Source organism: Aspergillus nomiae, assembly GCF_001204775.2.
Source record: "Aspergillus nomiae NRRL 13137 chromosome Unknown contig00024, whole genome shotgun sequence".
In the NCBI taxonomy this organism is placed as follows: domain Eukaryota; kingdom Fungi; phylum Ascomycota; class Eurotiomycetes; order Eurotiales; family Aspergillaceae; genus Aspergillus; species Aspergillus nomiae.
The window spans coordinates 122,221-146,949 of record NW_015378079.1 but is presented as its reverse complement, the minus strand read 5'-3'; the positions used below and the strand labels follow the sequence as shown (position 1 = coordinate 146,949).

General features: G+C 48.3%; 8 protein-coding genes across 8 annotated transcripts; 4 read left to right on the top strand and 4 right to left on the bottom strand.

Annotated features, from left to right (window-relative positions):
- Nucleotides 1-1,571: 1,571 nt before the first annotated feature.
- Nucleotides 1,572-3,959, bottom strand: ANOM_002874 (uncharacterized protein; the record flags this gene model as incomplete). Its single annotated transcript, XM_015548131.1, has 1 exon — nt 1,572-3,959. The coding sequence occupies one exon, from the start codon at nt 3,957-3,959 to the stop codon at nt 1,572-1,574; it is 2,388 nt and encodes a 795-aa protein (XP_015410739.1).
- An 8,316-nt stretch (nt 3,960-12,275) lies between these two features.
- ANOM_002873 (translation initiation factor eIF2B subunit alpha) lies at nt 12,276-13,345 on the bottom strand (the record flags this gene model as incomplete). Its single annotated transcript, XM_015548130.1, has 2 exons — nt 12,276-13,242; nt 13,299-13,345. 2 exons carry the CDS (start codon nt 13,343-13,345, stop codon nt 12,276-12,278), a joined length of 1,014 nt encoding a protein of 337 aa, XP_015410719.1.
- Nucleotides 13,346-13,634: 289 nt separating this feature from the next.
- nuf2 (kinetochore-associated Ndc80 complex subunit NUF2) lies at nt 13,635-15,217 on the top strand (the record flags this gene model as incomplete). The annotated part of the gene is made up of 4 exons (XM_015548129.1): nt 13,635-13,736; nt 13,806-14,066; nt 14,141-15,055; nt 15,104-15,217. The coding sequence occupies 4 exons, from the start codon at nt 13,635-13,637 to the stop codon at nt 15,215-15,217; spliced, it is 1,392 nt and encodes a 463-aa protein (XP_015410718.1).
- A 157-nt stretch (nt 15,218-15,374) lies between these two features.
- ANOM_002871 (uncharacterized protein) lies at nt 15,375-16,046 on the bottom strand (the record flags this gene model as incomplete). Its single annotated transcript, XM_015548128.1, has 1 exon — nt 15,375-16,046. One exon carries the CDS (start codon nt 16,044-16,046, stop codon nt 15,375-15,377), a length of 672 nt encoding a protein of 223 aa, XP_015410717.1.
- A 320-nt stretch (nt 16,047-16,366) lies between these two features.
- Nucleotides 16,367-19,018, top strand: ANOM_002870 (AP-3 complex subunit beta; the record flags this gene model as incomplete). The annotated part of the gene is made up of 4 exons (XM_015548127.1): nt 16,367-16,427; nt 16,493-16,650; nt 16,719-17,040; nt 17,103-19,018. Exons 1-4 carry the CDS (start codon nt 16,388-16,390, stop codon nt 19,016-19,018), a joined length of 2,436 nt encoding a protein of 811 aa, XP_015410716.1. The 5' UTR covers nt 16,367-16,387.
- Nucleotides 19,019-19,852: 834 nt separating this feature from the next.
- ANOM_002869 (M20 family metallopeptidase) lies at nt 19,853-21,112 on the top strand (the record flags this gene model as incomplete). Its single annotated transcript, XM_015548126.1, has 1 exon — nt 19,853-21,112. One exon carries the CDS (start codon nt 19,853-19,855, stop codon nt 21,110-21,112), a length of 1,260 nt encoding a protein of 419 aa, XP_015410750.1.
- A 1,034-nt stretch (nt 21,113-22,146) lies between these two features.
- ANOM_002868 (serine/threonine-protein phosphatase) lies at nt 22,147-23,252 on the top strand (the record flags this gene model as incomplete). Its single annotated transcript, XM_015548125.1, has 3 exons — nt 22,147-22,162; nt 22,229-22,462; nt 22,540-23,252. The coding sequence occupies 3 exons, from the start codon at nt 22,147-22,149 to the stop codon at nt 23,250-23,252; spliced, it is 963 nt and encodes a 320-aa protein (XP_015410751.1).
- Nucleotides 23,253-23,440: 188 nt separating this feature from the next.
- Nucleotides 23,441-24,482, bottom strand: ANOM_002867 (rho GDP-dissociation inhibitor; the record flags this gene model as incomplete). Its single annotated transcript, XM_015548124.1, has 3 exons — nt 23,441-23,750; nt 23,821-24,192; nt 24,395-24,482. The coding sequence occupies 3 exons, from the start codon at nt 24,480-24,482 to the stop codon at nt 23,620-23,622; spliced, it is 591 nt and encodes a 196-aa protein (XP_015410730.1). The 3' UTR covers nt 23,441-23,619.
- Nucleotides 24,483-24,729: the final 247 nt, after the last annotated feature.

Sequence of the window (24,729 nt, the reverse complement as noted above, 5' to 3'; positions counted from 1 at the left end):
AGAGAGACAGGGATTGTGAGAAACAAGTTGTTGCTCGGTGTTTATGCAAGAGAGCGAAGCCTTACGTCTTGATCGTCACAACTTTGCCCTCAGACATGGTGGATGAAGGTGTGAATCGAACGGTGGGGGTAGAGGAAAAAGATCGTCGAGTGAGATTGAAGTGTGTGCCGACGGAGGGCCGAAGGGGGGTAGTAGATGCGATTGCTCTAGATGAGATCCTAGCAGAGGAAAGGGAGAGACGAGCGGTTGATGGTTTAAAACTAGGGAAGATAATAATTAGCTCCGGGTGAGGGGCTGATAGAGGGGCACAAAACGAGAATTTAAATCCCGATATGACGTTGTCGGTTGGCCTGAGGTTGCACGGTATGAATAATCACCACGGGGTTCCCCTGTCCACACCGAATCCTCTCGGCCACCGTGGAAAGGGCGCGGGTCATGGATGAGATTCTATGGGTGGATAAAATTGCTTACCAAGTCACTCGAGATGCTCGCAGGAGACTATTAAATTGATTGGTCAGGCTAGGAGAATACATGTTTGGTTACAATTGCGTGGTAATGAGATGGTTTGGTTGGTCAGTACAGAGCAGTATGATGGGAGGATTCAAACGGGCAGATGATCGGAGTGAGAAGACGCTTCTGGTTCTCCCGCTTCTGCAGGGCAAACATGCTTAAAGCGGCGGCCTGGAATGGCGTGCTCCCCGTCGCTTATCAATCAGGAATGGTCTGGATCGACATTCGTTTTGGTACCTCAGGCAGTCTACTAAGCATGCCAAAGAAAACAAGCATACAGGAATACTCGAAGGATGCGGATCTACGATACAGAGTAGTATTCCGTTCACCTCTCAGTCGCCTGCTTCCAGCTACAGCCTGACTAAAGTCTACAACGGTTGTTATTTTAAATAGTATGAAATCCCAGTCTCCGAAACTGAAGATTTTCATGGCCGGATATAGTATCTTTGCATTGTTGCGACACACTAGACTCTGATGCACCATCAATTAATAACTAATATGATATGGCGCTGGAGATAATAAAGGGCATCGCAATACTGAAAAGAAAAAAAAAAAGCAAGTCACTCATGCAACAGCGACATGCGTGTTGGCATCAATATGTGCATCGAATCGAAGAATAGGATTGCTTCAAGTCTATTGGAAGGATATAGTTTTTAGAAGAAAATGAATCAAATAGAACCATTAACTTTGCAAACTCATTCAAACTTCAGCTGACGTGGGGGTATCAACAAACACAAGAACTAGCAACGCCCGCGAGCAAGACCAGAAACAACGAGTCGGCACGGGGGGAGACATCGAAGAATGAAGTGAACTTATGGCCACGTCAAGTGCCACATGGAACACGTGCAAAACCAACAACACAAAGGAGAGACAAAGGAAAGGTTCGAGGGGGTGACTGGGGTATATACGAAAGAGGCTGATTGAATGCTCTTAGGGCGAAAGAACGCCAATGAGAAAATCAAATGTTGGCGAATGAATATCACATCACCTAGATCACGCTCGGTAATCAGGCCCCAGTCAAGTTTGGCCATGGGCTAACTGCCCGATGTAGTGGCGATGCCCTACTGGCCATGGTGACCGTTGTAGTCATCGTTGGTCTCAAAATAAAATTCAGCTGGATGTTCTTCGATAGGACTGAACTCCTCTTCCATAGATATTGCACACATGGATTGGACATTATTGAGCAGACCCTCGTTCGACTTAGGCCGGACTGCTGGGTTGACAAGCACAGGACGCTTTGCAATTTCGTCATGCCAGGTCTCCTCGGTCGGCTCTGGCGCATTAACCATTTCAAAGTCGTTGTCTTGCTCACTAAGCACGTGGCTAGCTCTGGTGGTCTCATCATGGTTGGTGCTAAACTTGACAAGTTGTTCGTTGGCCAGGATTTCTTCCTCTTTAGATGGCTCTGCACGTTCTTCGTCCAACCTGTTTCTTGAGGAGCTAAGGCTTGGTCGGCCTGGGGTGCTCGTCCTCTGAGAGATGCGACGAAGAAATTGACCTGACATCCAAGACCCTTCTGAGTCTATTGACGCCAGAGACTGAGACAGAGGAATGTTATCGACGTCCCCTTCCATGCTATCGCCCGTCCAAGAGTAGTGATGGTTTGCACGAGCATCCTGAGGCTCCGAATCAGACCCAGGAATTGGGTACTGCGTTTTCTCGTGCAATTCAGATTTCTCGGTTTCCATTTCAGACTGTTCAAAGGGTTCCTCAGGAATATCAGGCGATTGTAGCCGAGAGTCAGGTGGTGATAAAGGCTCGTCCCCGAAATGTTCCCTGAATTTGGATTGGGAACGTTTCATTGTACCGGAATGTAAAAAGGTTTTTGGTGGAACATATGGAGGAGGTCCTGAGGACTGTGTCGGAACCTTGAAGAAAGATTCATGCGATGTGTTCGACGAGAATTCTGAACCACGGTCTTGGAAACGTTCGCGATAACGCCGCTTGAGGCGTGAGCTACCACGTCTAAATAAGGAGGTTATTGTGTTCACGCGCCCACTGCTATGATCGGATAGCCGGCGGTCCGGGTCGAGAGTTCTGGACACATCCGAGGTGGATTCCCTGCCAATGTTGTATGCTTGCGAGGATGTCGGACTGTAAACCTCGCGTCTTGTCGGTGAATGAGACGGCGATAAAGTGCTAAGTGACATACCCATTTCCTGGGATGGAGCGAAGCTGCGCCGCATACCCAACTTTCGCTCCCGAATGGAGCTATCATCAATGTTACCAATAACATGGACACTCTCCAAAGATCGACAGTCACTCCGTTCGGTGTCTTTAGAAAGACCTCGCAACCATGAGCCAGTTGCAACCCCGGAAGCATCGTATCTTGTCTCATTTAATCCAGAAGCATCTTCAGTGTTGCACTCTCGAGATTCAGCAGGGTAATCGGCGCTAGGCCGGCCTCGCTGAGCTTGAGCCATATCCTGCGATTCAGCTTGATGGTTGTGGGAACCACTAGTAACTTCTTCCTCCAATCTTTGACGCTCAGCAGCGCGCTGCAATTTGCGCTGGAGTTTTTCATACTCTTCGGCTTTCTTCCTCTCCCTGCGTCGGCGATCCCTTTCCAGCAGCTCCCTCAACGCGCCTGCATCAAGGTCGTCGGCCAATTTGTCGACTCTTTTCCTCGAGTGAAGATTATCTTCTGAAACGGAAATAGCCGTTGCCACTTCCCTCCGGGTTGACGCTTCGGATGGTTTTAAACTTCTTGCAGTGGGAACTCGAGGAGCCTCCACGTAACGGATAACAGGACGGGGAGTCCAGGCAGCGAAGCCGTTAACCTTAAACGTGCATGATTCAGAGTAGTCAGATAGCGAGGACGCAGAGTCGTGAAGCGGGAGGCTGACGTCAGAAAAGTATCGGTCTGAACGACGACTCTGGGCTCTAGGTCCTCTACGGGTATAGACAGATCCCTGTTCACCTGGCAAAGTAGCGGAACGACGAGGTATGTCAATCGGAGATGAGGACATCAGACGAATTTCTCGCTCCCTGGCGATCTCGTAGGCCTTTCGCTTGCTTAGCTTTTTCTTCAGAACCGCGGGTCCATTTTCAGAACGGTTTTGTCTCCGCAGCGACGCATTTCGAGAGAATGAGGGTTGGTCTTGAGCGACAGTAGTGCGAGACATATAACCATCCGGGGTCAGACCAGTTCTGGCTGACGAGCCCCGTGCACCTTTCACGGGATGCTCGCTATGTGACGTAGGTGGAGGATATGCCGTCGGCTGTGAAGAGAGAGGCTGTGCATCTTGAACGGGACCCGAGAGATCGTCAGCAGGCTGCAAGTGTCGGTTCTTTTGACGTTTGGATTTCTTGCGAGAGGGTTTTCTCCCCAGTTTGGCATCGTCGAGGCTAAGGCGAGGTTCTTGTGGCATATGGATATCAGCCGTAGCAGCTGTATCCAACTGGACAGTATGCCGCTTATTCTTCCGACCAAACGGCCATATCGCCATGGCGCCTGGTCATATGTTCTTTCGTCCAGCGTAAGAATTAAACGTGGACGCAGCTGTTATCGGATGCAGATTCGGACCGGATGACTAGACTCATGAGGAATAATGGGACACGGAATCACACACGATCATCAGACAATCTAGAGTGTGGCTCGAAGTAAGTAACCGAAATAAATAGAACAGACGGTTAATCCGGCGGCAATTGAATCGTGAATCAAGGTTATTTGTTCTTTTTTTTGTTGACTCTCTTTCTTTTCAAATGGCCGTCACTGGAAAAAGACAACCCGAGGCAACTAGAACTCAAAGCGATAGACAAAAAAAAAGTATAAGATGAAAGAGTTGAAAAGATCCCCGGCTGTTGGTATGGACTGGGGGGGTTGTCCAAAGAAACTATTGGTTTAGAACGAACGGGTAGAAAAAGACGTAAGTACTGAGCGAGTGCTATTTGTCCAGGTGAAAGTTAAGACCCTCCGGAGCCACACGCCACAAGGAGTGGCAAAATCAAGATAGCTTCCACGATTACAATCAGGTATCAAAATCAAAAACGAACGAACGGGATTGAAGCGAAAGATGACGAAGAAGATGAAAGTGTGGACAAGGGAGGAAAAGAAGGAGGAAAGGGAGAAACGAGAAGAAAAAAAGTGAGCCCAAGAGACCAAACCCCCAATACCCAAAAGAGTCAAGTCAGTGAGCGAGGGACTGCCAGAGTGACTGCGAGGGCCGAGACAAACAAACCGCCCTTTTTCTGGGTCACTTTACCAGGGGACCAGGCCTGCTGGTTACACCGCGAGCGCCCCCGGGCCCGGCCGTCACAAGAGGGACCACTTGAACCAGAGGATCTTCCCTCCCCTCTCCCCGAAAAGAAAATAAAAAAAATATATTTACTGCGTGTATAAAATAAAAATAAAATAGAAATCCATATTTCCTTCCCGTCTATTGTTTTACTTTATTATCTCGAAAATTACAGGTCAGTCTGAACCGTTGGTTGTCTGCCGATCATTTTATTGTTATCTACATCGTCTCCTTTTTGAAAGTTTGGTTTTCTAAACTCTGATATATACCGAATCGGCTTTTCTCATCTCCAAAGAACAGAGGTAGGAGAACTTCCTTAATATTCAGCCAGAGCAAAATCACAGAAACAAGCAGGGAAAATAATCCAACGGAGGTTGATCATGAAAAATTTCTTCAGTTGTGGAGAACTAAATCCACTAGACCAGACTGCCAGATTGAAGCCCAATCCCATTGTTACCACTGATTAGGGAGAGACATCATTGGAATTGAATGCCTAGGGACCTTTTAGTACCTGCTTTGGGGACCACTTAGCCATTGATTAGTTAGTATTCAATAGGCCCCATCCAAGCGGTGCTCCACTCTCCATACTTAGAAACAGATAGTACAATACCGTCCCGTACAATAATTACCCAGGACCCCAGCGGTACTGGGGATGTTTGGGTACGTCCGATACTGTTGTTGTCAGCGGTACCAGATGCCTAGAACCATTATTTTTCAATAGTTCATCTGCTGCTCCTGTTGAATCTGCGAGCGTGATGTCATGATGGACTTTTCAGAACAACTCGTGGGACTCAGATCAAGACGGTCAGCAGAATCCTTATATTGCTAGGAAGGCTCAGCACAAAAGTATTCTTCACTTTCCAGAGCTGGTACTCTACTGAGGGCCAGGATATTCACCACGTACCCGTCTAGCTCTCGACATGTTCTCAACTGCCTACGCATTAGGACATTTGCTCTCCTCAGAAGGATACGATACGTAGATGTACATACTACGAGTGAGATGAAGCGGTATGTTAGAGTCCTTTGAGACAGCGCTAACACAGCCTCTGATGTCAAGGGGGTAAATCACGACATCAATGCCTGTTTACGTGTTCCTGAGGCCTTGCCGAGCCTACTCTGTATTATTTCGGGTGACTATCTCATTGTTAACGCTTAGTGGGCTCTCTTCATCGTAGAATAATTGCCGAGACTCTTTAATCTGAGATCCAAGGCATAATAGTTTAACAACCATATCATGCCGGATCGTGCCTGTCATCCAAGATTTCATGATCTCGCGGTATCTACACAATACAAACAGTTTTATATCGGACTGACAGTCCTTATACTCTATAGTACATACGAAGACATATCCATGATACGGAGTATATTATTCGTACATCACACACTACCCTCTAGATCAGTGGATCTCAGAAAAAAAAAATCTTAAAGACCGTCGGTGCATACTGGGTATATTAAAATGACGACCAACAATGGAGTGGAATGCTCCGGTGGGGAGCATAACGTCGCACTAAGACTCTGGTAGTTTCGCTTAACCAACTGGGGACAGGATAGGCAGTGACTCGGGATGCCAATCCTGATGGGAAGGACAACAACAAAGCCTACCAAGGAGATGAACACCTTCCGACGTTTACTTTTAGGAGTTGTTTCTCGTACATTGAAGTCCTCAAGTTTCCCCTCGGAATCAGCTGAATTGACTGGGTTGTAACCAAGCTCCTCCCCGGCCCTTGGGTGCTTACCGAAAGGAAAAAGTCAGGTACCGTGGTACATTTATGACAGCCACTGACAGGCCCAGGCGCAGGGGCCATGCCGTGCAGAACCCATGGATGTAACGGTCAAACCTCCATTTTTAGGTAACTTTCCCAGAGCGTGGGGCTTTGTTTTTCCTACTAAAATTCTTGGGTTCCAAACTTCATCTTCAGTCCTTCAGATTTCAGTGTTCCGTTTGTCGATCACTTCGAGGATTTCCTCCGAGAATATGCCAGTCGGTGCAGGCCTGGCCGTTCCTAGTCGCATATGTGGATATGGAGCTCATTTCCAATTATTATTATTCGGAACAATCTCCCAGAACGCAGTAACTGAATTGTTCCCGAACCAAATTTCTCTCCATTTCATTAGACAGTATCCACCCAATTTATTATGCCTTGCAGATTGGATCCTCACAGTTAACTACTGGACATGGGCAAGGGAGAAAACATTGATAATCCAAAGATGCAATCTCTGATTCTCTGCGTCATACAAGTACCGAACTCAGGGCCATGAGACTTCTTACCCGAGTCGCAAACCGGGGCCGCTCGAAAGAATGTGGCCCCTCTCCGATTGTGCCGATATAATGGTTCTGCCCTATCATTGGTATCTCGATCCCAGCGCAATGACTCCAGTCTCCAGAAGGCTACGTACCCCAATGCCAATGTCCGCTTTTTCTTTTTCACCCACATGCGTGCTTACCGACAACTACGAATAAACGACAACCTAGACACCCACTCTCAGACACTCTTCAGCTGGTTCTATGGTATGTCTTGAAGGTGCTGCTTCCTCAAGCAATACTAGCCGTCTTACCTGTCGATAAAGCTGGAGTACACTTGTGAATCGACCATCTCCCCGAAAATCAGTGGATCATTTGTTCCTGCATCTCATTAATTAAAGACTCGGCCAGATCTCAATCTAGCAGGGGAACCGAGACCAAGACATTCCAGCTGACTAAAGCAGACTTAATATCTCACTAGTTAACGAGCAAGCCACGACTTTAGCCTTGCATGGACGCCAATACTCAACAATCAATTGGCTTCTGTATACGAGTAAGGGAAATTGCAGGGAAACCATCCTCAGACATCTACCAAAGTTCCATGATACCGGTGCTATGATCTATCAAAGCAGGACTTGTGGCGAGCAACCTCTCTCTAATTGCGTAAATCTGAGGTTGACCTCCAATGCAGGTCATCGTAACTCATAGGACTGGAAGTAATCCGAAGCCCTACATAGATCAAGTCAAGATTGAGATAGATTACGATCTCGTGCTCGGCATTGTTGATTGGCGGTGTAATTACGTCTTCATCGTGGTCATGGGTTGTGGGTTCAGACACTTTCATTACTGTAAGTAACAGTACAAAGACAACAACCTTGTTCAGGCATCTGGCTTCTAGACTCCACTTACCCAAAGTGACTCTTAAAGCATCTGGAATTCTCGAACTAAGCCCACTGTCCTTGGCACAGATACTTACCCTATTCTCGATGAATCCCCATACGGCTAAGCTACGGGTAGTTGGAGCAAGAGGATCCCAAAATGGCCAGGTTAGAGAGCAATTTTTTACCTTTTGTGTCACCCTGCATGCAGGATGATAACTTTACCCGTCACAAACTATATACCGGGGAAGCTAAGAATGTATTGATCAATACCTTCTGCCGTTGTCACAATACCATCCAACGGTGCAGGTGTCAGTATTTCACCTTGACACCTAACGCCGAAAAGATCAGAACAATCGGGTTCTATTTGAAAGGTTTCTGATGTTAGTTCTGCCAGCATGCAGTCGCCGTGGCGCTAAACCCTCATACATAGGCTTGAAAGTTTACTTGCCAGTGTTGTAGGGAACCACGTTGATACTGTGTTGGCAGTTGGTCTATATAAGAACCAAAGTACCTCCAATGAGCTGTTTGACTAGTTTGGAACGCTTCTCTTTGCCGAGCACAACCTTTTTTCAATCTCTCGTTACTGTCTTCTTTTATATTCGGCCCTCCTTTGTTCTACGCCCCCTCCTTCTGGAATAGTCTCTTGGCTCTTTTACCATTTCTGTTCATTGTTCGCTATCGTACATGTCGTACCCCGGTTCCAGTATGGCTCCAAGACCCCGAGCGCCCTCAAAATGCTATCGATTCGAAATCTGCTTAGCTCCGATGGGAAACCTCGCTATCGCCCGTCCAATGCCGCGCTAAACCATGGACGGCCGGGATGCCTGCTATACAGATGCCAAGCTATAGCTGGCATTCAGCCCAACGGCTTGGTGAAACCGATAACAGCCGACTACTACACTGTTCCCCTCCAATCGATGTTTCAACAGACCCATCGCAGGTCTCACATAGGCAAAGGAACTGACAGATGGCAGTTGTTGATAAGAGTCGAAAACGGGGCCCATCACTAAATCCCACCATTGAATATCCAAACAGTTGGCAAGCCCGATATATCCGCATATGGCCAGGTTTTGAATGGACGGCTCGAATTCATCCTTTGTCTGAGACACACATACACGAACGCCGTCTATCTTTCTTCCCCTCTACTACTATGTACTCCGGGCGGGTACATTCCCCCCCACTATCCAAGAACAATAGATGGTGCCAGAATAGGGGAAAAAAGCGACCAGCGATGGATACAATTTTATCATGCACCGTTTAATTGGTAAATCGCTTTCGGAGTCTATTCGGCTCCCGTTCCAGAACGCGATACCGACGGCTCACGTGGCGACTCAGAAATCCTTTCAGTGACCAGGAATCACGGGGTTTGTCGCTTTCGGGGGCATGGCGTGACTGTGATCCCTGCTCCCTGGGGGTTTGGGGATAGTAGTTGTTTTGCTCTGCGGGTGCCAGTGATTCTGCGCCCATTATCCCATGAGAGATCCTCGAGGTCACTATCCTTTTTCCCGTAAATGATAGAGTTTATATTTGGCAAGCCACTAAGTGGGAGATGTGTTTTTTCTCGAAGTAAAACAGGGCTTAGTCTATACGCTGTGGGTTTGGTTGCGGACCGGGGTTGTAGGAAGGATTGCACCTGGCAGTAATCGATAGATACGGGCGTGGATAAGGCGGGGTTGCTGATTGCACGGATTTCTTATGATTGATGGATCATAATATGAGATAGCGGCCCGAGTTAATGCAAAGTAACTGGACAGACAGTCAAAATGGATGTATAATGGGAAGTGTTGGCAGTCAGTCGTCTGTACCTAACGCCTTTTGCTAAGGGTAATTTTTCCTCCCCAACAACCCGACATTGTACCGAATTCTGTAAGACTGGAATGCGTACGGAGTACCAATAAAACAGAACACCCGACCATGGGCCCGCCAGCGGCACAGAAACCTCGGGACCGTCGGAGGGGCAGTGGAGTCAAAGTAGGGACCGTCCAATCACCCGTCCAGCTATGGGCTCTAGCAAAGTTTCCTCTGGAAGGCACGTGTTTTCCCCACAGGAAAGACTCATTAACTGAAGCCTAACTCTGGAGTAAAGACCGGGCTTTGACCATCTAGACAATAATAACTTCTAGAATTAAGACCGTCCATCTCATGCAAAAAAAGTTACCGATTAACTTTGCCAACGGCTGTCGCTGTCAGAGCGGAAATTGCAGGGTCGTGATTGGCATGACTAAGATTATCCTTCGCCTTTATAAATCATATGCAACCTGGTCAATTATTGACGTCCCTAGAATGAAATCCCCGGGTCCCCTCGGATGACGAGAGAAGAATGAGCAGAAATTCTGTGTCCCCAGGAGTCTCTTGGCCCTATCGCCCAACCAGAGGCACATTGGGTTGCATAGCCGTGACATAATGGGAACTGGAGTTCCTGCTGGAACTTTTTCCGCTTTGTAGGGGTTCCATGCACGGACTAGTAGTAGTACTGGGCTCCATAGAGAGGGAGTTTCCTTTGTCTCACCGCATTCTCGACATCACACCGCCGAATATCGAGGCCGATTCGTTCGATTTTAGGTTAGAGTCGAGTCAACCGAACAACCGAATTCAAAATAATAAAAAAGGGAGCATTAGACAAATCCTGCTGGGTTAATATTAAACTGACGTTATAAACATGTAACGACCATAATCCAATCCCATCTACGGAGTACTAGTCTATGACTGCAGAATCAGCCGATCACAGGTACGTATCACTAAAATATACTCTTGTAGATCGGAAAATCCAGTTGATACATCGCCACTTCATCACTCCTAAGTCACCGGGCTGCATGGATCTGAGTTCAATAAAATGCCACTTAGCAACCCTATTGGCCCAACAAAACCACTACTTCATGCTTGTCCCGAAGAGAAGTACTACTTGTACTCTGTAGTTCAGAAAGAAAAAACGAACCCCGCTTTCTCATTCTCTCTCCCTCCGGTCGTTGCAGGGATCCGCGACAACGTCGACCAGAGAATGGCTGCCCTGACTGCCTGAACAGGGACACTGGTTGACTAAAACCCGAACACATGCCAATAATCGGTTTCCCCTCCAGATCACACACACACCTCACTTAAAGATCCGGATCCCTCCCGTAGAAGCTAGTAGTAATTGCTGGACCTAGAATCGTCCTATGTTCTATTAAAACACAGTACAAAAGGCCATGGCGTTTCTATGGCTATTTGTGGCCTTTGGCTATCTACTTCTCTACGCATTTGCCTCTCTGCAGATATTCGATGCACAGGACCTGTACCTGAAGCGCATCACAAACTGAGCCCAACACGGTGGAGATGTCGATCAAGCAAGCGGATGAAATGGACATGGAGGGGAAACGGGAGGCAAGAATGATGAGTCCTCGATCGAACTACTATGTCTACTTTGGGGGGCCCCGCCCCTTAAAACGTCCCTCGTTTTGACACCATATCTGAAATAATGCAAGTTTTAGATATCGGCACGGGGTTGTCGGTATCAGTCACTCGCTCTGCTCTCTTGCAGTCAAGATTCGAGCCCAGCCGAAGTCCGATTATATTTATTCGGGATGGACCCCTGGCTATCACAACATTGATCGGATACAAGGCGGTTCGTATCAAACGGATGGGTTGAGATATGTGCGACCATCGGTCTATAAGGTGTTGGTGATGCTGAGACCGTTCTCACAGGACATGGTCGTCTTGTGATGTATGGGTGGATTTAGGGGGGGGGGGCTCGAATATGAGATATGATATATCCGGATGGGACACGATATGTAACGCTGAGATGTGTGATGATTTGGGATTCCGTTTTACGCTTCTGAAGGCAACCCCTAATGATTCGGCGGGGTTGGGTATACGGCGCTATGGGAACTGGAAAAGGTTGGAATGGGTGGGTGTGGATCATCTTTGAAATGGAATCCATTATCTCTCAAGTTCATTATTGTCTATTCAAGTCATGATGTTACTCTTTTTTGTGGGTCGTATCAAAGCCATGCCTCCACATGGTAAATAGTCTCTTCCACCAGCGCCTAGAAGACCCGACTCGTCGTCCGTACGGAGTACATCCATTTTCCGACTTATTCATTCCAATACTCGGAGAACATCCGTGAAATAAGACAGATCACATGTGCCCAGTCGCGTGACGAAGGAGATGTGGGAGCCTGTTTTCCGCGCCTTGCCGGTAAGCCAAATACTATTGAACAGCCACACATGTAGTCGATGTGCTGCACACCGAGTCAGTCGGAACCAATCCACTGGGTGATAGCTCAGAGTTGGTCCTTTCCAGCTGGACTTCCTCGGCTCCGATGAAATACACTGTGCCTTGCCGTGAAACAGGGTACATCATTAAGCTCAAACGGCGAACCTGCACACCAACTTGGCGACATTTATACTTCATAGTTCCTAAAGCTTTTAGAACCAGATCTTAATCAACTCTTCACTAACAGCACTTGGTGTTAGGACGCCACTGTCCGTGATCAAGGCGGATATGAGATGGGGCGGTGTGAAGTCCACCACATCCGAACTATGAGCTACCGACTGTGGCTTGTGTCCATCAGTGATATCTTCTTCGGTGTTGAAGTCAATCACTCGTTGTTCAATGGGTAAATCATATTGCCCAAGTGGATACAGTCGGACAAATTTGTGGCTTTCCGCCACAGCGTAGAAAGGCTTTGCCATAGCCTTGGCGAGAAGGCCGATCTGGTAGGTTCCCATACGAGACACAATGCCTCCATTTTCCACCACACCTTCCGCACCCACGATGACAATATCCGCCTTGCCGAGTGAGTATGCAACAGCTGATTCTGGAATCGTAGCAACCGGGACACCCTTTGCGCGCAGCGCGCGCACTGTTTCCATACCCTCAGGCTCCGCGGAAGAGTCCTTAGCGGGAGAAAGGACATAAATGACACGGAAACGTACCGCAGAAGGCCCACCCTTCTCATCAGCGGCCTTCTGCAATAATGAAGCGACGACTCGGGATCCACCGTTCGTCAATACTGTACTGCCATCCCGAACAAATCCCCTTCCAAACGCAGCAATCTTGTCTCGGCTTTCCTTTGCACGTCTGATGAACAACCGACCGTTCGAGAGAAGATGGGCTCTGATAGCGTTGAAATCTCCAGCGGGCCCTAGCTGACCTGGTCGCTGTAGCGTAGTAATCAGATACCGTTGGAAGAGATCGGTTCCAGCCGAGAGACCAATGGGGTTAGGGATTGATTTTTTCAGGTGGGCAGTAGACTTTTCGAGTAAATCGAGGGTTTCTGATATCGTCGACGAAGGAGAGTGTGTGAGAAGTAATACCAAAGCTTCGATGGCAGCAATTGGCATTGTCAAGTCCGGATCTGAGTGAAGCAGCTCATTGTAAGTTGCGACAATACTGGTGATAGATTAGTCTATTGCAAGACTCGAGATTTAGCAGTGTATGAAACTCACTCGAAGGGCTTTGCAGCTTCTGATGGTGCCGGAGTAGTGGACGCCATAATGACTGCTTGGAGAACACTTGGTGATTTGATTGTCTTCAAAAGCAATAGAACTCAATATGGCGAAGAGTCATCGAAACCTTGAAAGAGACGTGGGTAGTGTTTGTGCTGTTTGTATCGGTGCCCCTCTCAAGTCGCGCTAGTCCTGTTCGGTTGCCCTGCGAGGCCCTTGGCGGTAAACAATCATCATAACATATACACAGCAGATTGTCAACTCACTACCACGATTATTTTCCGTCTCGTATCGTTTCTGTCATACTTCAGTACAGAGTGAAGTCTGTCTGATAAGATGGCATATAATCATCGAATGAGTCAGCAATTTCGTGGCTCCCAGCAGCAACACGGCAGAGGTCGCAAGAAGGAAGACGAGAACGATGCATTAATGCGCCTGGTCAGTATATTGCTTAGCTTAAGCAGCCATCTGCCCATTAATGTAATGATCCTCTAACAGTGACAATAGCCCGATAAGGAGATTGCAGGATGTATTAATGATATCGGTATACCTTTCACTTCTGCAGACCTTATCAAGCCGAACCCCCAACAAATCCAGATGGTATTCGAATGGTTCGCTGAACTCCTCATGAACATCACCCATGAAGCAGTGGAGCCTGCGATGCGCGCAGCGGCAGATGATGTTGGCGGCGACTTTCCCGATATTGTTCCTGCCGATACACGGAACCTCATGGGGTTCTTCGTCAGCCTAAGAAAGCTTATGATGGAGGTGGGTGAACCCTTTGCCAGGATTGTCATTGTGTACATATCCAGTGAGCGCAGCTAACTCGTCTCACAATATAGTGCGGAGTCAATGATTTTACGTTTACGGACCTAACAAAGCCTACGCACGATCGCTTGGTCAAAATATTCTCTTATCTTATCAACTTTGTTCGATTTCGCGAGTCTCAAACGCCCGTCATTGATGAGCATTTCAACAAGTCGGAGAAGACCAAGGCCCGGATTGATACCTTATATGCAGAGAACCAGGAGATGGAGCAACGCCTGGAAGAGATGCGCCGGAATCTACGGGCCAACGAATCACAAGTAAAAGAGAAAGTTAGGAGAAACGATGAATTAAAAGCGCGACTACTCGAGTTGAGACGAAACCAGGAGCGGGTTGCCGAGACATTGGAACGAGTCAAGGCAGATAAAGCCAGACGGCAAACGCAGCTAGAGGAGAAGACGGAGAAAGTCGTGCGTACCCGACAAGAGGTTGAGAAGCTCCGCCCATATGCTATGGAAAGTCCGGTCAGTCTTCAGGCCACTCTGACCGAGCTGTCGGAGAATTTACTACGTGAGAAAGCTCAAATCGATGCGATGGAGAAAAGGGCGAGAGCACTTCAAACTTCATCAGATACGTTCACGGTCGTCAGCAATGATGTCCAGGCTTGCGTTAGGCTTCTTGAAGACATTTCTGCGGAGTTGCAAAAGGAGGAGGAGGAGGAATCACGAGCATCTCGGAACAAGGAAGCGATCTCAGAAAGAGGCAACAGCGTCAGAGAAGTGGAACAAACTGAAAAGTTGCTGCAACGACAGTTGGCAAGATGGAATGAAAGGATTGAAACTCTTCGAAAGAATGCGCAAGAGAAGGCAGAGGCAGCGCAGGCCCGCATGGAGGAACTCCGGGATGTCCAGAAACAGCTTCGTGAAGAGCGCGCGGAAAAGCAGCGTGATATGGAGAGAAGGAGGATTAGAATTGAACAAACCGAGAAAAAGGTATGATATCTGCCCTTCGTGGTTGTTCCGATGGCTAACTCGCATCAGATGGTGGACCTCAAGGAAAACATCGAAAACGAAATTCAAAGTGCCCATGATGAATATTTGAGGCTGGAATCACATATCAAGCTCTACATTACCGAAATGGAAAAATGCATATGAGTCATGGAGTCATGTTGTTTGTTTTTTAGGAGTTATATGGTCGGCTCTAGGATACCCGGTTGGTTGCGGTTTTACACTGGCAGAACGATGATAGTACATAATTCCATAACAGAACACTACTTCAATCCATTGATTGACCCAGTGACGCTAGTAACTTTCATATAAGCGTGGTATCTGGGGCAGGTTGGCTTGATTCGATAAATTCGAACCATCGTTGGGCGACCCTGTTGACAGGCACACTCCGTCCGAGCCAAGCACGTACCCCCCGTCGCACTGAACTGTTAAGCAATGGGACATTAGTGTACCATAATATCTCGCCCCGTTCAGCCTCATGGTTTGAAGCATCTTGGCATTCGCAAAGCACAAGATCCATTCCCTCTCTTGAGGCAGCCTCAACGGTGGTCGCAAAAGTCCTGGATAACCCCTGCGCAGAGAACTCTGAAGTTTGCAGGTGCAAAGCTACTAGGTCAAGAATGGCCATTAAAGGCTTCTGTGTCTTTTGTTTTTCGGCGACAGGCCCTTGCATGAGATCACCAGATGAAGGTAGCACAGCGAGATAAGCTCGAAGATTCTCTAATGTCGGGCAGTAGACGAGCTTGATTCTGCTTGAATCTGAGAGTAGTCCAATGGTTTTTGTAAGGATTGGGTGGCTCTCCGCAGTTTCGCTTGAATGAGCGCGCGTGATGGCGAGCAACTGCTTGAGAAAGGCATCTCGAGTTGAACAGACGATTAAAACTGTTCTGCTGGTGTCATGATCGAGAATATATTGTACCAAGTCTGTCACCCAGGTGCCAATATATATTTGGCGGGCTGGTGTGCTCGTGGTCATGCTTGTCCGTATGAAAGGCTAATAAACGAAGCTGATGGAATGAAAGATGTCGTCATAGTTAAATGACACAAACGATTTCATTCGGACACCTCAAGCAAGGACATTGTTTAATACTAATATTCAATGATACGGCGCGCGATGCCGGCAAGTTGAATTGGAGAGTTGCGGGGAGACGGGCAGCAGTTCATCTAATTAGTTCCATTTATTAGGTGTTATCGTCACCTGCCCACTCTCCGCCGCAAACTCTCAACTCTTTCTACCCACATCACTTCCCCAGGGACATTACACCCCCTCAAAACCGGAGATTCAGTGTCTGCCCCAAAGAGGGCTTTGGGGTCAAGATGGAGACTATCTCCCGGATATCGTCGATGCTGGAAACAGGTAATAGAACCGCTGTCGTCCTCTCATGGTAGATCCCGCCGAATTGAGTAGCTGACTGTTTGTAGCTCGAGAGCTCACTCTTGAAGCAGCTCAGTCCGCAGCAATGACCAGAGGCTCCAGTACAGGCCTTACATCCCAAAATGTGACCACCGCACATATCAAAAAGCTACTCGACAGTCGTCATGATCGGGAAGTCCTGGATGGCATGCGCAGGGTGATCACGGTACGGAAGAGCTCCGAATTGACTGAATTAATACTTTTAGCTGACATTACCTTACTTCTGTTAATTAGTTGATGTATCGCTCCGAGCCCTCCCTTCCTTTCTTCTCGGCAGTTGTCAAGAATGTCGCAAACGCGAATATCGAGGTCAAGAAGCTTGTTTACATCTACCTGGTTCACCACGCCGAGGCCGAGCCCGACCTTGCGCTCTTGTCCATCAACACGATTCAGAAATCGCTTACGGATCAAAGCCCCCAGGTGCGGGCCATGGCACTCCGCACAATGTCCGGCATAAGAGTGCCAGTGATCAGCCAGATCGTTTCCCTTGCAATTAAGCGTGGTTGCGGCGATATGAGCCCCATGTCCGCAAAGCAGCTGCATTGGCCATTCCCAAGTGCTATCGCCTGGACCCGAACACCCTGCCGCAGTTAATAGGCTACCTCTCTACGCTGCTAGGTGATACCCAGTATTTCGTCGCTGGGCCGGCTGTCTCCGCTTTCTTAGAAGTTTGTCCCGATAGAATCGATCTTATCCACAAGCACTACCGCGGTTTGGTCAAGAAGCTTGTCGATATGGATGAATGGGGCCAGATCGCAACATTACGCCTTTTAACTATCTATGCCCGAAAATGTTTCCCCCCTAGAACCGAGAAAGTTAAGCAAGCGGTATCGAAGGGCTTCTACGATGATGAAGAGGGAGATGACGAGGGTGGCAGGGAATACGAAGTCCCCATAGTAGATCCTGATCTTGAGCTTTTGCTGCGCTCCTGCAGGCTACTTTTACAGAATCGCAATTCCGCAGTCATTGTGAATATCGTTCGCTGTTTCCTGTATCTCGCTCCACCAGAATACCTTGCTGCAGTTGTTGGCCCTTTGGTCGCTCTACTCCGAAGCCCTCAGGACGTGCAGCATATTGTGCTATATAACATTGTCGCTGTTTGCTTGCGTCATCCCGCGCCATTCAGAAAATATGTCTCTCACTTCCTCGTCCGTGCTTCAGATCCGCCTCATATCTGGCGTCTAAAGCTCGAGATTCTAACGATTCTTTTCCCTCATTGTGGTCTACACTTGAAGGGAGTGATTCTTAGCGAGCTCGAACATTTCTCCCAGGGAACGGATCCCGAGCTGGTGCGTGAGAGCGTTCGCGCAATCGGACGCTGTGCGCAAAGTGACCCTAGCACGGCTGGTCATTGTCTTCGCCTACTGCTCAACCAAATTATTAGCCTGGATGACAATCTAGTATCGGAATCCTTGACTGTGATTAGACATCTAATACAGCAAGATCCAGCTTCGCATGAACAAACGGTCATTGAGTTGGTGAAACACCTCGGATTGACGAATAACCCGGATGCTAGAGCGACTATTGTATGGCTAGTCGGAGAATATGCGGGTATAGACCCGGAGAGGAATTTTGCGCCAGATGTTCTGCGAATCCTGGTACAGGACTTCGCCAATGAGGCAGAAGCCGTGAAACAACAGATTGTTCTCTTAGGGGCTAAGGTGTATCTACACCACCTTCTAAGGAACCCTCCCAAGGAGGAACCTCCGGCAAGCCCCAAGGTCGAGCAGCAGTATAAGAATGAGTGGACCGACGATCAGGAGGAGGAGAAAAACGAAGAAAACAACCACGATGAACAGAAATCTGAACCAGAGGAAGATAGAATTACTCTCCTTTGGAGATACCTCCTCCTCCTTGCTAGATATGACAGTTCATATGATCTGCGTGACCGTGCTCGACTATACAAAAATCTTCTTTCTTCGCCTTCCTCGACGCAGCTTGCGAACTTGCTGCTTCTCGCACCGAAACCAGTGCCCCATGCCCCTAGCCCATCCGAGACAAGAAAGGATCTTTTGATCGGCTCGTCTACCTTGATTGTTGGCCCGGACGCGGGTCCTCATGGTCTCACAGGTTATGAAAACCTCCCTGACTGGGTTGAGTTAGGAAAAGAACCTGATCCCAGCCTTCGGGAGCCAGATGTCAAATCTGAGCTTACAGAGAAAGCACCTGCGACTGCAGGTGAACGCCTTGATAGAGCGCTACGTGAGCATCAGAACACTGTCTCAGCTGCAAGTAGACAGCCGAACGGGCGCATGCCAGCAGCGGCATCGGCGACGAAGACTAAGACTCTCGATCAATGGTTAGAGGACGATGAATCCGAAGAAGAAACAGAGTCAGGGGAAGAGGTTACAGACTCTGAGGAGGAGACTGAAGAGGAGACTGACGAGGAGGAAGAAGATGAGGAGGAGGAGGAGGAGGAGGAAGAGGAGGAAGAGACCGAAGAAGAGACAGATTCGGATGACGGTGAAGAAGCAAGGCAACTCCTAGCCCAAAGAGATACGCATGTTCAAGGATCCTCGAAAGATGCACTTTGATGATTTGGGGACATTTGGAACTGCATGAACCTTGGGATAGAAACATATATAGAGAACAACTTATAAACTCAATGTCATAGACTTTTCGCTCAAGCTTGCTAAACATTTGAAAAACACATCAATAGTTAGAAGAGAATGACACCTACGCGAATTCAATCAAGTACTTGTAAATAGTTGTAAGAGATAGAGCCAGGGCACCCTCTTCCACAAGGCCAAAAGGTCAGAATAATTCGGGATCAACGATCCCGAAGCCCTGGGACTGACTTATATAGGACCCGCCGTTACAATAGTGCAATGAATCTCTACAGTCATGACACCAATTTAGAGCATTGTTTACCAGATGATTATGGCACCTACTGACCAGATTTCCTATCGCAGGCCTCTACCTTAAGAAAGATTATCACAGCAGCCAGCTTTGGTTTATATGGGGATCCCTAACGACATGTGTATGTATCTTAGCCTTACTTTGGATAATGCCACTAGCTCAAAGATATAGATATATAGAATGAATATATAATTTCAAAGATAACAATCTATCATGATATCCTAAATTACGCCTAGAATTAGATAGACTGATATCTTATATACAACAAACAGCCTCAGTGCTTACTGATTGTCCAATTATCATATTAAATCCATGTGCCTTTTATAGGAGTTTCCTACATAAAAGGTACATGACTGCTGGGCCAGCCTGTCCGTTAAGCTTGCGGGGTTGTGTGCGCCCCGAATCGTTCACTAGTAGAGCACTATATAAGGAACCCCATACACTGCTACCCCACCTCCCTTGCACGGCATATATCCTTCCACGTCTACCACGTGTTGCCATTCCACAAGATGGCACGGTCAAGCTTGTCAGAAATTCTGACGGCAGCGTCATTGGACTTGGCTCCCTACGAGGATCTTTACAAGTATTTCCATGCGCATCCCGAACTCTCTCGGCAAGAGGAATCTACATCGAAAAAACTCGCGGCACATCTGGCCCAGCTGGAAGTCTATGAGCTTCATACCAACATCGGAGGGTACGGCCTAGCGGGAGTATTTCGAAATGGCGAAGGCAAGACTGTGCTCCTGAGAGCGGACATGGACGCTCTTCCAGTCAAAGAGATGACCGGGCTCCCCTATGCAAGCTACTCCACCATGCGCGATACGGAAGGGAATGAGAAGCCAGTGATGCATGCTTGCGGCCATGACATGCATATTACGTGTCTCCTAGCAGCAGCAGAGACGCTTGTAAAGATGCGGGACGCGTGGAGCGGGACTTTAATTGTGCTGTTCCAACCAGACGAAGAGCGAGGTGGAGGCGCGCAGGCGATGGTTGACGATGGGCTTTATTCCAAGATTCCAGTCCCTGATTACGTCCTTGGTCAGCACGTCATGAGAATGCGGGCTGGAAGTGTTGGCTCTCGCCCTGGAGCCATCATGGCTGCTGCCGACAGCATGAAGATCACCGTCTTTGGGCGTGGTGGTCATGGATCTCAGCCTCACCAGACGGTGGATCCAGTGCTTCTTGCTGCACACATTGTTATTCGACTACAGAGTATCGTGAGCAGAGAGATCAACCCAAGCGACCTCGCTGTCTTGACCGTCGGAAGTCTCCAGGCCGGGCAGACAGAGAACATCATTACCGACAGAGCCGAGATCGGCGTTGACTTTCGATCTGTTAAATTGGAGATCCGGGAACAAATCATCTCTGCAATTAAGCGTATTGTCGAGGCCGAGTGCGCGGCGAGTGGCTCGCCCAAGTCCCCTGTGTTCACCCCGACGAGACGCTTCCCACCTACCGTTAACGACAAAGATGCTGCATCTCACGTTGCCGCGACATTCGCGACTCACTTTGAGGACTTCGATGACGATGTACCGCGAACCAATGTTAGCGAGGATTTCTCTACGTTGGCAACCTGCCGAGGGATCCCTAGCTGTTTTTGGCTTCTGGGAGGCATTGACCCTGAACTTTGGGATCAGGCACAGGCGGATTCTCGCACAGAAGAGATCCCGGGGAATCACTCGGCGCTTTTCGCACCTGTTATCCAGCCAACGATGAGAGTTGGAGTTGATGCGTTGTGCCTTGCTGCCTTGACTTTCTTGAAAAAGTGATTACTCGGGGCGTGAAAGGACGATTGCGAAATTCTGTATAAAGAATCTTCAAAATTGTAGAATGCTCGCGAAGTTTAGAAGGCTACTAAGTATATCTGATAAACAGGTTGTGGCCATATAGTATTGACACAAATTGTATATATACAATGCGGAAAATGCTGCGCTTGCTGGGATACATATGCGGGATACGAGGGATATCTGAGTCAAGTACACAACAAGCGGCCAGCACTATATATCCAGCACTATATACCCATTTGAGGACAATGCCTCAAGCAGATAAGTACCAGGCGGACTTGCTCGTTATGCATGGTTAGCGCCACGAGCTGGAAGCGCAGGTCTCAGTCCAGGGTAACGCCCTTAGTGAGAATAATAGGGGTTGTATACTTCGCAAGGGAGCAAAAGGCGGCGAGGGTCTAGACCCATTCCCAGAAAGGGAAAGCCCTAACATACCTAGTAGCCTCCGCAGATATGAGGTTATTCGATACTATTAACTACTCCGCAAGTGCTCCGTATATCATGTTGAGGCGAGCGACCCCACGTGCTCACTTATCCATTTTAGGGTCCACTTCAGAAAACAGGCGGTGTGGTACGGCACAATTCGAATTAATTGGATCCGCCGCGTGCCAGTGGCACCGCTATTGTGATGACCGCGGGTTATCGATGTGTCCAGATCCTCTGCCCATGATGGATTGATTTCTAAGAAAAATCATTCGAGATTTTATGTCAAGACCCGAACCCTGCCTGAACATTCTTCTTGCCATCATTTAGCCCTTGAGCTACACGGGCTCCGTTGGCACCGTTCACATACGTCCGCTACATCTGTTGGTCATGATGCGAACCACTGCAACAACTTCTCACACAGACATACTATCCTTCCTCGAGACGACCTGCGCACTATTCATTTCCATATCCCGACGCGCTCAGTGACCTCTCGCGCTCAGAATACCTCGAAACTTGACCCATTCGTTTTATCACCGTTCTATTATACCAGCATAGAAGTGTTTCCAATCATCAATTAGAATAATCCTAACAAAATGCCTGGCCTACCGGGTAAGTTAAGAATCCCACAGTTTCCTTTGTTTGCGTGTCTTCTAAACTAACTTTATCATGTTGCAGCGAGTATCGACCTAGACGAGTGCATAGAGAGGCTCTATCGAAAGGAGTTGCTGGCAGACTCTGTGATTGAGGCAATATGCGCCAAAGCTAAAGAACTGTTGATGAAAGAGAGCAATGTGGTCCATATTGCGGCACCGGTAACGGTAGTGGGAGATATTCACGGGCAATTCTTTGATATGCTTGAAATATTCAAGATCGGAGGCTTCTGCCCGAACACAAATTATCTATTTCTAGGTCAGTTCAGGGACGACACAAATTCGGTATTGGATCGGACCCGTTCAGCTAATACCTCAAACCTTTTTGCACTACAGGCGATTACGTAGATCGTGGTTTATTCAGTGTGGAGACAATCTCCCTTCTTGTCTGCTTGAAGTTACGATACCCTCATCGCGTGCATCTTATTCGAGGAAACCACGAGTCTCGCGGTGTCACGCAGTCCTACGGATTCTACACCGAGTGCGTGCGGAAATACGGCAACCCCAACGTCTGGCACTACTTCACTGATATGTTCGACTTCCTCACCCTGAGCGTGGTTATTAACGATCAAATCTTCTGCGTGCACGGCGGCCTATCCCCCTCCATCCATTCTATAGACCAGATTAAAATCATTGACCGGTTTCGTGAGATCCCTCATGAAGGCCCCATGGCCGATCTGGTCTGGTCCGATCCGGATACTGAGCGCGATGAGTTTTCCCTTTCGCCAAGGGGAGCCGGGTATACATTCGGTGCGCAGGTGGTCCGGAAATTCCTGGAAGTCAATAGCATGTCTCATATTCTGCGGGCGCACCAGCTGTGTCAGGAGGGGTATCAGGTTCTCTACGATGACCGGCTGAGCACCGTATGGAGTGCACCGAACTACTGCTATCGGTGTGGTAATCTTGCGAGCGTCCTCGAAGTTAGCGATACCGGCGAGAGATTTTTCAACATCTTTGACGCGGCTCCAGAGAACGATGCCCATCGTAACGAGCAGCAAGCGCAGCAGAATAAGGACGGACAGAACCCGGTGATTGACTACTTTTTGTGATACCCTTTTTTTTTTACATTTGTTTCCTTCCATGTCCCATTTATTCAATGCAATCTTTTTTGTTTGGAGTTTGGTAGATGATGGGCACAGCATTTTATAGACAGCATTGCGTTCAGATAGCGGTGAAGACTACCAGCAAATGAACACACATGACTATATATATCTATGTGGTATTTGTATGTCTGGAACACTTCGAGAAACGGGATCCAATTATTAGGACCTATATATGACAACCCAAGAGTGTCTCATGGGGGTGTAGCTCTGAGAGAAGGTCAAAAATTCCAAGAACGCAGTTCCGTACAACGCTTGCAAATTTCAAAGAATGCTGGTCATGACAGAGTCGTAGTTCATCCGGGAACCGTCAAATCTACCAATCCTTCGCGATATCAAACGACCACTCGAACTGCAGGTGGGTGTGGTCGTCGTCATCCACGAATTTCGAAACCGCGTTGTAATGGCCCCGGGCGATCATTCCGGAGGGGGCCTCTTCCGCGTGGACTATAAAGGAAAAGAGGGAGTTAGCACCCAGATGACGGCCGCAGATGTACCAGAGGCAGAGCACACTTACACTTCTTCTCGTAGACGGGCTTGTCGGTGGTGTTGGGGGCATAGCTGCCCAGCATCTCTTCGTCCTTGCTAACTCGAATACCCTTCCTCTTAACGACCTGCAGGTACTTCAGACCGCTCAGGACCTCATGGTGCACCTGGAAGACGACCTTGATCCGGAAGTGGGCACCCTCCTTGATGGTGAATGGCTTGTCCTTGAGAGTATCAACTGCACCGGGCGCGGACACGTCAATGACCACATCGGACCGTCCCTCAACCTCCAGGGCGAGAGACTTGATAATGCACTTTCGGGGATCGTTGGGGTCTCCAATTGGTGCACCGGTTGCAAGACCTAGGGAGGCCTTCCAGCGGTTTAGGGATTCGTCATTCTTATCTGATGAGGATCAAAGTTTAGCACAGGCGTACAACATGGTGGAAGGGGATTAAACGGCCAGAACTAGCTCGGGTGGCAGCTGGAATGGAGGTTTGGAGACCCATAGCTCCCGTTCTTGCATAACGGCAAGGGGCGATGCCACGAGACAGGGTGGTGCATAATGAAATTCGAGATTCAAATATGGACGGAGCGATCCACATACCAAGCTCAGTGTACTCATTGATTGACTTCTTCTCTCCGACCTTGAAACCCTCGGTCTTGGAGGCAACGAGATCATCCTGCTCGGACATTGTGTCGGTAGGGGCTTGGTGGGGTATTAGTATATATGGTAGTGTAGCGTGAGGGAGTTGGAATGACTGAGGACAGAGAGAGTAAGTAGATCCGGGGAGGAGAAAGGGGAGATATACGCAGCGTCAACGGGAATCCACAAACAAAATTAAGTCTATTTGACCCTACAAGGATTTAGGTGGGAGTAGCAAAAAGAACAGCAACAATGAAGACTAAGAGGGGCGGTTTTGTTTTGTCGTAGTCAAGCAT